General features: G+C 39.5%; 3 protein-coding genes across 4 annotated transcripts; all 3 read right to left on the reverse strand.

Annotated features, from left to right (window-relative positions):
* Positions 1-1863: 1863 nt before the first annotated feature.
* LOC18020817 (probably inactive leucine-rich repeat receptor-like protein kinase IMK2) lies at positions 1864-5123 on the reverse strand. Its single transcript, XM_006403823.2, has 2 exons — positions 2762-5123; positions 1864-2661 (listed from the first exon to the last, which is right to left on the reverse strand). The coding sequence occupies exons 1-2, from the start codon at positions 4632-4634 to the stop codon at positions 2021-2023; spliced, it is 2514 nt and encodes an 837-aa protein (XP_006403886.1). The 5' UTR covers positions 4635-5123; the 3' UTR covers positions 1864-2020.
* A 699-nt stretch (positions 5124-5822) lies between these two features.
* LOC18020818 (prosaposin) lies at positions 5823-7830 on the reverse strand. 2 transcript variants are annotated; one of them, XM_006403824.2, is made up of 6 exons: positions 7626-7830; positions 7393-7489; positions 6990-7138; positions 6675-6872; positions 6394-6453; positions 5823-6218 (listed from the first exon to the last, which is right to left on the reverse strand). In XM_006403824.2, exons 2-6 carry the CDS (start codon positions 7481-7483, stop codon positions 6075-6077), a joined length of 642 nt encoding a protein of 213 aa, XP_006403887.1. In that variant the 5' UTR covers positions 7484-7489; positions 7626-7830; the 3' UTR covers positions 5823-6074. The 2 variants fall into 2 exon arrangements, with proteins under 2 accessions (XP_006403887.1, XP_006403888.1); XM_006403825.2 differs by having other exon boundaries at positions 5837-6218; positions 7560-7806.
* Positions 7831-8016: 186 nt separating this feature from the next.
* On the reverse strand, positions 8017-9766 carry LOC18020819 (WEB family protein At3g51720). The gene is made up of 2 exons (XM_006403826.2): positions 9537-9766; positions 8017-9299 (listed from the first exon to the last, which is right to left on the reverse strand). Exons 1-2 carry the CDS (start codon positions 9678-9680, stop codon positions 8163-8165), a joined length of 1281 nt encoding a protein of 426 aa, XP_006403889.1. The 5' UTR covers positions 9681-9766; the 3' UTR covers positions 8017-8162.
* Between the last annotated feature and the right edge of the window lie 226 nt (positions 9767-9992).

A 9992-nucleotide genomic window follows, 5' to 3' on the forward strand; every position in this document is an offset into this window, starting at 1 on the left:
AAACTATATATCGGATAACACTCTTGATTTCATTCCTTTATTCATCACGAGATATGTTTTCAAGCTGTGACATATGGTATATGGAAAGAAAGAAATACATGGAAAAACTTTCTCACCACCCAAGAGGCATATTTAGATCGGTGATAAGATCATGTGAAATCGTCTTAATTTTTTCTCTGGTGATAAAATGTATAGGGAGAAAATAATAGTTTAGTTTGGTTCGAAACCGTAGTAAAAAGACTATAAAACTGTTTGCTTTTTTATTTTTTCAATATTTCGAAAAACGGTAGCACTCATTGTAAAAACATTTTTTTATATAACTTAACATTCAATTCAAAGTGCCATTAACAGAAAGTATATCTTGATCATCTTTTCATTTATATTGTTTGATATTTTCTTTGTTTCAAATTGATCTCCTATTATTTTTATGCTTTCTGTTAATGGTACTTTCTACTCTAATGGCCTCGAGACCCTCGACAAATTCATGCGTAGTACACGTATGAGATTAAATGTCATTGCTATGATAAATTGATGTATTAATAGTAAGTTTTTTGCTAAATGGTAAATATTTCATTAAAAATAAAAAAGATTTGGTGTTACAAAATGTGCAAACAATTGATTTACCAAAATTGGTCTCATACAAAAAAAAAGATAAAAAAACATAGAAGCAAATTCCATCAGTACGATTGTCGACACCGATATTATAAAGTAATGTGTTAAACCAGTAGTGATAAAGAGCTTGAAAACTCAAGGAAAGGCGAATGCGAGAAATATGAACAAAAGAAGAAAAATGAAAATAAAAACTAAAGAAATGCCCAAAAAACATATTGGAAGTTGTTTTATCTTCGAAGAGAGAATGATTCCTCAAAGGAGTCAGAGGAGATCCGAACAATGAGAGTCCTCAACGTCGTGCTTCGACGTTCAGCTGTTAAATCTAGATCTAGAACTCAAAGGACTACACTAGCTGTCAGAACCAAGAAGCGTTATTCACTCAAACTAAGATCCTCGGCGAGCAAACCAAGCAAGGACAAGCTCTATTTTCTAGGCCATTTCTAATCAAAGATAAGAAAAACAGTGCATTTTTCAGAATGAGTAAAGGATGAAAATGGAATCGAGGTAGAAAAAGATTAGAAGTAAAAAGATAGAGAAGTTTTAAGTAAAAAATGGAATCAAATCCCTTTTCCAATGTGCTATAGGTCATTCTATAAAGACTATTTACCCTATATTATTATACTTTGTAGAGTGAATAATTTATTGAGTCAGGTCCAAATCTTTTCACCAATCTTTCTTGTTGTTTGTGACAATTGGTCAGCAAACGAGTCACAAACAATGGATTTACTTTATTCATTTATCATCATCAATTCCAATCTTTTAGCGCTTTTTCTGTTTATACTTTGAGATATATCTGATATGTAATCAAGGATTTACTTTCATATATTGCAGTGGTGCATACTCATCTAGAGAATGTTTGGAACAAAGTGGTGTCTGGAGAGCCGAGTCCCAAAGACCTACAAAATCTATGGGAGATGTTTGGTTCTAATTCAACTGCTTTACACCAACGAAACGTCGAAGAAGAGATAGAAGAAATAGAAGAGGAAGAAGATGAGACAGATGACCAAGAGCCCAACGAGACCGAGCCTCGACGTCGTCGTTGGCTATCTTGCCTCAACCTCTTTTAACTTTATCCCATCATTTTATCATTAATCAAAATTTTGCTGAGACCAAAGAGACGAAAGAGTAAACAAATGTTTCGGGAGAAATTGAAATTATAATTTTGTTTGTTTTGTGTTTTATTATGAGATTTCTTCTCTTCTACCAAGCATAAAGTAGTTCAAATTTATAACAACACATCACACAACCAAATAGAATGGATAATCGAATTACATTACAAAAAACCATGTATATCTACAAATTACTTGAATCAAAGAATAATGAATTATATAAATGTGTTTTATAAGTGTATATATAATAATAATATAAGATAATCATGCCTTCTTTATTCTCAACTGAAAATTCTCCTTCAATTCTCCTCTTCATTTGACTGTGGATCTTTAGCTCCATCACCGCCGGATCCAATCGGCGTCATCTCGGCGGACTCAGGCTCCGGCCTAATCTCGTCAAGCTGATTCACCACCTGAATTGCTTCTGGCCTCGCCGCTGGCGACGGATCAACACAATGTAACGCCAATTTCAGAGTATTCAAAAGCTCGTCTCCAACGGTTTGTGTCTCTCTCATCAGCTCCAAATCGAACACTTCATTGGTCCACTCTTCCTTCACAATCGACGCTACCCACTGAGGCAAATCCATCCCGTTCGTCGGCTCACCTGGAGATTTCCCCGTCAATAGCTCCAGTATGATGATCCCCAAGCTGTATACGTCGGTCTTTGTGCTTGCGTTCTTTATCTTTGAGAACTCCGGCGCTCGGTATCCCAGCGTTCCGGCGGTTGCGATCACGTTTGTGGCGGCGGCCGCCGTCATTAGCCTGGAGAGTCCGTAATCGGCGATCTGTGCGTTGGTCTGCTCGTCGAGGAGGATATTGCTGGCCGTGAGATTCTCGTGGATCGTGTTCTCGTTGCTGTGAAGGTGAGCCAAGCCACGAGCGATCCCTTTTGCTATCTTCATCCTTGTTTCCCATGGAATTAGGGTTTCTGGTCCTCGAGCTGTTGATTTCAATTCCCAAATTCAGAATCACTAATATGTCAAAATCTCAATTAAAATCCAAATTAGGTTTTGTTTTTTTTTGGGTTTTGATTTGCTTACCGTGAAGAAACGCAGAGAGGCTACCCTTGGACATGTAATCGAAGACGAGGAGCTTCTCTCCTTTGGGTCCTAAGTAGTAAGCTCTTAGAGCAAGAAGATTCGGGTGTCGAATCTTGCCCAAAGCTGTGACCTCTCCTTCAAACTCTTTGACCCCTTTGGTTGTTTTCTCTCTCAGTCGCTTCACAGCGACCTCGTTTCCGTCCTCCAAGGTCGCCTTGTATGCTGTACCATAAGTACTTTTCCCCATGATCTCAGCCGTGGCACAGAGCAGATCATCGGCAGTGAACACAAACGGGCCATCGAAATGGACTAGCTTTCCTCCCATCTCACCTCCTGCTGATGATGTTGCTGCAGCAACTGCAGATGATGTCTTCTCAGAGATCTTGTCCTTGCCGTCTTTCTGCTTCAAGGCGGCACGTTTCTTGATCAGGCAGCAGAGTAATACGCAGCATAACAAAAGCAGAATGGCTAGAAGAGCTCCAATGGCGATTAGAATTATATCCTTCACCGAGAGTTTTCTGTGTTGTTTTTTTCTTGGTTCTTGTGATGAGGTAGGCGAAATGGTGAGAGGATGATGAGGTTTTGGAGAAGGACATGGAGTGGAGGAACTGTAGCCACAGAGCTGAATGTTGCCCACGAAAGAGCTTGAGTTGAACTTTGTGGAGAGAATAGCCGGAACAGGACCAGAGAGCGTGTTGAATGAGACGTTGAATGAAGAAAGGTTCGCAAGGTTGACTAGAGAGGCAGGGATCGGACCGGTGAAGTTGTTTTCAGACAGATCAAGCTGTCTGATTCCAGATAGGTTCCCTATTCTCTCTGGGATAGGACCATTGATCTTGTTTCTCTTGAGGTTAAGCACTGTCAGGTTGTGCAGTCTATCGATGGCATCTGGGATTGTGCCTTTGAGGTGGTTGCTCTCGAGGTTTAGTGAAGCTAGAGATGAAAGGTTGGAGAAGCTGTCTGGGATGCTTCCGTTAATTGAGTTGTATGAAACATCAAGGCTGTGGAGCTGTGGAAGAGCTCCGCATTCCATGGGAATAGAACCAGAGAGCTGGTTATGGCTTAAAGAAACCTCTTCCAACAAACTTTGTTTGCAGAGAGTCAAGGGAACAGCTCCAGAGAAGAGATTGTGGTCTAGATTCAGCGTTTTGAGAGGGTGAGAGCCATTAACCGAAAAGTCGGGTATGGGACCAGAGAGGTTGTTATGCTGAAGGTCTAGAAAAGTGAGGGTATATGATCTTGTAACACTTACTGGAAGTGGACCGGATAACAAATTGAAGCTGAGGTTGAGCCTATAGAGCCTGGTGGACTCAGCAAGACTAGCCGGGATGATTCCAGACAGCTGGTTATTGCTAAGATCAAGATTCTGGAGAAGAGGGCAGTTGCCGAGTGAGGCTGGGACCGAACCAGAGAGGCGGTTGTTAAAAAGATGGACTCCACGGAGACTCCGGAGGTAGCCGAGGGAACGGGGAACTGAACCGGCGATGACGTTGTCGTGGAGGCTAAGTTTTCTAAGACTCTGAAGCTGTCCGATCTTCTCGGAGATAGTGCCGCCGAGTCCCTTCCATGGGAGTTGAATGGCAACCACTTGGCCTCGGAGGCATTTGATTCCAGCCCAACCGCCAGAGCAAACACTGGTGGAGGCAGAGTCGTTCCAGCTTTTGAGAACTCCGGTGAAGTCAATGAGTTCGTGTTTGATTGCTTGGAGTGCCTGATAGTTCGCCTGAGTCACCACGATTCCATCCCAGGAGTGACGGCCACCACCACCTGCAACAGCGTGAGCAGACAAGAGTGAGAGACACAAGAGGAGACTCGTGCAAGAAATGAAACTAAATTCAAAAATCCGAAATGGGCTTCTGTATAGCAGACTCATTTCAAAAGAAATGAAAAAAAAAATAGAAAAACGAAGAAGAAGAAAGATGAAGAAGAGCAGGAGTTTCAGTTCTTTGTTGTGTTCTTCTTCCTCTGTTTTTGGAGGACAACAAAGCAAGAGAGAGATAGAGAGAGAGAGATAGAGAGAGAGAAGGTTGATTTTTAGTGAGATGGGAAAGGAAAAAGTGAGTGACTGAGTGCTGTAGCCAAGAGTAATTATGGTCCGAGTGACGGAGGAAGAAGACAAAGACAAGAGTTTAGTTTATGTTTATTGCAACGGCTAGTTTTACTTCTTGGCCTGCGCCAAAAAAACGGCAAGCGAGAAAAACATGACCAACGGCTATAAAGTCATTTCGACCGTTTTAATGATTTATTAAGTTGTCTTGAGACTTGAGAGTCGTTGTACTGTACTATAGTTATTCCAATCTCACTAATCTAGATTCTATTCTATTTTTTTTTTGTTTTTTTGTTAAAAAGATTCTATTCTATGTTCAGACAAAAAAAAGGTTATATATTGGTCAAATCTTGACCCTTATGGCCACGTCAGTCCTAGTACCAATCGTGCACACACACTTGTATATGCATAGAAACATATGTAACAATTGTATATGCATACAAAAATCCTCCAGACAAACATATGCAATACCCTTCAGATTATTTGTTCAATACAACGTTGTAAAATTTATTTCATTTAATTTAGAATTTTAAAAAATAAGCAATATAATGGAATTCTGTCAAAATCCATTTTAATTCTGTAACAAATCTAAAATCGCATTTAAAAAGAAAAACAAACCAAATATTGCGAGTTGTACAATGTTGATTCTTAAAAGTTGAAACATATGTAAATTTGTCTGTGGACAAAATCCTCGTGAAGACCAAAAGCAAGACTTCTCTTAGTCCTAATACTACAACACAGACTTTCTTATCAAAGGTATTAGAGTAAATACCGGTTTAATGTATTGGTTCAATCATGGTTAAGTTTCCTTTTGCTTTCGATGTATATATATTAAACTCTATATTAAACTCTGTAATCTTGATGTATATATATTAAACTCTATAATCTCATTTGTTCATTAATGAAGAAGATAATTTTCCTTAATATAGTATCAGAGCACTCTAACAGAAATTAGAGAATTTCCGCCATTTTTGTCTTCTTCGAGCTTCGCGAAAGGATACTTGCCAAAATGAATCAGAAACACCACCGATGATAAAAATAAAGACATAGTTTATACATGTAATACCCTGAAAAGGGATATTATAGAATACAATCATTTTATGACAGTGGTAACAATAATTATAGCGATTATTATTTACACAAGCGCAAAGAAACGTTTACGGAGTGTGTCTAACCATACACACAGACAGTTCACAAAGTCTGCAACAATTCTTATGGACAATACACAGCAGCTCCTGTTCCTAATTAGACCCATTGTTTTAACATTCAAGAATCCGCCGACCCGGGCTGCCTTAGAACCGTTTTCTCGGCCGGACATGCGCGTAAGAGTGTACAGATGTCGTTTTTCACTAGGAATTCCTCTGCATTAACGAGGATCAGAGGTCCATACTCGAACACCAACTTCTTGCACTGTAATGACATAGACACAACATGGTAAGATGAGAAAAGCCAAAGCTAACTACTATGGTCATACAGTTGCGTTGCGCAAGTTTGACAAGAAAACCAATAGCAAAATCAGAAAGAAATGAGTATATGATATATATGTGTAAGCAGTGTCATAAATTTTTGAGCTGAATATTCTAACCTTCTTCTCGTAGTTGTTGAACGATTTGCATCCCTTGAGAAGCAGTTCAACTATATCCAACTATAATCGAGGGAACAACAAAGTCAGTGTATATGAAAAAGAAAATAGTCTACACGAGGAATCATCTACACATAACACAAGCAAACGACAACTACACGAGGGCGTAGCAGCTTGGAATGTGATTCTGGGTGCTTTTAGGAATATGGTCAGATTATGACTAATGGGTCTATGACACAGAATGCATAAATATTGTCATCTTCAATAGAGTTACTACTACTAACCTGTGTGTCGGGATCTTGAAGTTTGATGAGAATCTCTGAAACGGTCCTGTGGCATACACCGCAACTGTCTTGACGGGCTTCTTCCACAAGAGCTACCACTTTGCCACAAAGATTCATCCTCTTGCAGAAATAATGAGGTTGAAACGACTCCAGTTGCATGAAGAAGAGAGGGAGATAGTAATCAACCAGAGTTATGCACTGCAACAAAAAACATATCATCATTATTCAATTCAACACAGTTTCGATTTATAGATTAACCCATAGAGAGGGACACTCTTGAGACAAAAATATAGAGAAATGCAAAAGTTGATCAACCTGCTGCGAAAATCCGCGCAATTGGGAACACTGATCATGAAGATCTTCGAATATCTGGGCTTGTGTTTCATTTTTCTCAAGGTAGCTGAGAGCATCAGTAACATATTCCTCACACAGTTTGCAAACGTCTTCCTTCTTGGAAACTTCCTCTGTCACAAAGACAAAAAAACAAAAGATTGAAAAGTCTTGAAATTTTAAGCCATAAAGAGAGCTTTTATTAGACTATATATGAGCCATTCTATTAGACTATTTCAGCTACCTCAGTCATCTCCAGCCACAGAAGCTTACTATTTCATAAAAATTGGACTCTTAAAGTGCAAAGCTTCTATAGAATCAATCAAGCATGAGTAGATAGATAAAAAGATGGTCTTTTTCCCGGAGAAATTTAGTCGGAAATTCGTACCTGAGAGGGTGGAGTCAAAGAAAGATCTAGCGTCAGAAAGCAAGGTCAAACCAAGCAAGAGAATAACCAACGTTCGAGCTTTGGGTCCCATTGATTCCTGGCAAAGAAAACAAGATCAGAAGGTAAGAAGATTCAACTAAGACTAAAGACTCTTCATTTACAAACACCTGAGATTCTCTGCGCCGGATTAAAGTCAAGAAGATTGAACCAGAGACAAAAGATAAAGTTTTTACCTATTTTTCAGAAGGAAAGAAAAAAATCGAGCAAATGATTCGTAGTATCTGGCTTGTGAGAAGAAGAAGAAGAAGAAGATGGTAACAATCAAATACCAGATCCGTCGAATTGGTCGATTGCGTATGATAATCCAAAGTCAAATGAGAGGTTTTCTAAAAGCACAAGCAATTATCCGGCCACGTCAGCATCAGCATCAGCTTGTGGCTATTATATTCGAATATACCGCAACGCAACTATATCTTTTTGCGATTTAATTTACTAACAAAATGAAATCCATTTGTGATCAATCAGGCAGGAAAAAAACAACAATTTCACAAGAGTTCCAAGAAATCAAGAAACTAAATCAGTTATATCTGTTATCATTATGAGTTCCACTTAAAAACAAATCACACCAAATTTTACTAATAGCATAACCAATACATATCGATAACAAATGGGAAACTCAGCTCCTTAACATAATAAGACAGTACAGCACAAACACCTAACAACTCCTAAGTAAGATAGACCAGTTTCAATTTCAGTCACTCACTCACTAATCATTTTAAGTTCAAAGCAATCTTCTTCTTCTTATTCTTGCTCTCTTTGTTCAACATCACAGACAATTTGGCCAATCCGAACCTCTTCCTCTTCCCATTCAACTTTCTTTCTTTTTCCTTCCTTTCACCACTTCCATTGTTAGTCTTTCCAAGAATCTGACCCAACGACACTCTCCCGCTCATCATCATCGCTGACTCATCCGCAAGAAGTAGTTTCCTGCTGAGTATTTGCCCAATCGACATCGTTGGTTTCATGACAGCAACTGATGATGATGTCCCGTCTCCATTCATCATCAGATTCAGACCATTCACATCTATCAGAAGTGTCTCTCTCCTGTTCTTGTACTTGGCCGTGTATGATGATGATGATGATGATCTCCTCCTATGTTCTGACCACTGCCATTTCCCGTGGAGGGTCTCTTCTTCTGCTTCCATTTTCCCATTATTCACTTTCTCTAGACCTTCCTCGAGCGTCCTCCTGCTGCTTCTAATCTCTTGTGCCGTTTCTTCTATCCTCTCAAGAATCTCCTCCTGCAACGTCTCTTGACCATGTCCTCTTCTTCTTCTTCTTCTTTTTCTCCCGGTAACAGCCTTGATTTCAGCGATTGCAACTGCTTCAGCAGCTCTAGCAGCTTCCTTCATCTTCCTGGCAGCGACCAAACGCATCTCAGCAGTTTTGATCTTGTTTCTCGTTTGCTCGATCTCAGCCACAGCTTTATCAACCGCTGAACGAGCATCCTCTCCTGTTTTACTAAACTCCTTAGCCTCGTAGCTTAACCTTTGAATCTCCTTGGAGATTTCTGCTGCATTCTCAGAGTTTAGTCTCTCTCGCGTCTTGTCGAGTGCAGCTCGCTCCTCTTCCAGTCTCTTGTTCAGTATCTCAACGGACTCGCGTATAGCAGCAAGATCTTCGGTTGTCTTGCACAGATCTGTCTTTGCTTGGTTAAGTTCTTTTAACACATTCATGTCGCAGTTTTCTTTGTCTTCTTTTCGCTGTAGCTTTGATTTGAGCTCTTCAACGATGGCTTTGGTCGACTCAAGCGATTTCAACACCTTTAAAGTTTCTCCTTCTTTCGCAATCAGCTCCTTCTCTAACTCACTCGCTCTCGACACCATATTAGTTTCATCCACATCGTTCTGTTCACCAAAATTCGAAATTTCGCATCACAAGAAAGAACTAAAGGCAAGATTTTTCAAGAACTGATGATGCCAAGTGAACAAATTTCCTAATAATTACTTTGATTTTTGTAAACAAATAGCAGCAGTGTGACATTCCAATTCCAAATAAACAAAGAAACCCTCAAACCAAAGAATGAGCCAGACAAGCAAAAGCAGTGAGAGAAAGACAGAGACGAACTGAGAGAGAGATGAGACCTGAGAATAAGCTTCGGGGAAGTTATGGGAAGAAGGTTTCCAGAAACCGAACCCGCCAAAGCGAGTTGCGGCTTCTCTCACTGACTCGAATGGCGCCGAGGTATCGATTTCCCCAACGACGAAGGGTTCTAGGGTTTCGGCCATCAGAAGAAGAAGACAAGGAACTTGGGAAGAAGAAATGAACGAGAGAGAGAAGACAGTGAGAGAGTGATCAAACTGTTGTTTTCTTCGATACTGGTGTGAATGTGATTCAAGACTTTATATTTATATATCTCAACGGCACTTTTGTCTTTGTAAGAAAATAAACTAAAGTTGAAAGTATCCGTTTTCTTCTCAGTTCTTGTTTTTGTCTCTATTTTAAAGTTTAATCACTTTTTTAATAATCCAATCTTGTTTAAAGAGGATTGTAAATGATTGTGATTATGTTGTTTGATTAAATAGATTATAGTCCTGTGA

This window comes from Eutrema salsugineum, unplaced genomic scaffold, assembly GCF_000478725.1.
Source record: "Eutrema salsugineum unplaced genomic scaffold, Eutsalg1_0 scaffold_16, whole genome shotgun sequence".
In the NCBI taxonomy this organism is placed as follows: Eukaryota; Viridiplantae; Streptophyta; class Magnoliopsida; order Brassicales; family Brassicaceae; genus Eutrema; species Eutrema salsugineum.

Excerpts from the sequence above, each read along its gene's own strand:
- LOC18020818 (XM_006403824.2), bottom strand. The coding sequence starts at position 7,483 with ATGGGACCCAAAGCTCGAACGTTGGTTATTCTCTTGCTTGGTTTGACC. Across the intron at positions 7,139-7,392 it reads CTTTGACTCCACCCTCTCAG|AGGAAGTTTCCAAGAAGGAA; the intron begins GTACGAATTTCC and ends TCTTTGTGACAG. Across the intron at positions 6,219-6,393 it reads TCAACAACTACGAGAAGAAG|TGCAAGAAGTTGGTGTTCGA; the intron begins GTTAGAATATTC and ends ATGTCATTACAG.
- LOC18020817 (XM_006403823.2), bottom strand. The coding sequence starts at position 4,634 with ATGAGTCTGCTATACAGAAGCCCATTTCGGATTTTTGAATTTAGTTTC. Across the intron at positions 2,662-2,761 it reads CCTCTCTGCGTTTCTTCACG|CTCGAGGACCAGAAACCCTA; the intron begins GTAAGCAAATCA and ends TGAAATCAACAG.
- LOC18020819 (XM_006403826.2), bottom strand. The coding sequence starts at position 9,680 with ATGGCCGAAACCCTAGAACCCTTCGTCGTTGGGGAAATCGATACCTCG. Across the intron at positions 9,300-9,536 it reads TCCCCGAAGCTTATTCTCAG|AACGATGTGGATGAAACTAA; the intron begins GTCTCATCTCTC and ends TTTGGTGAACAG.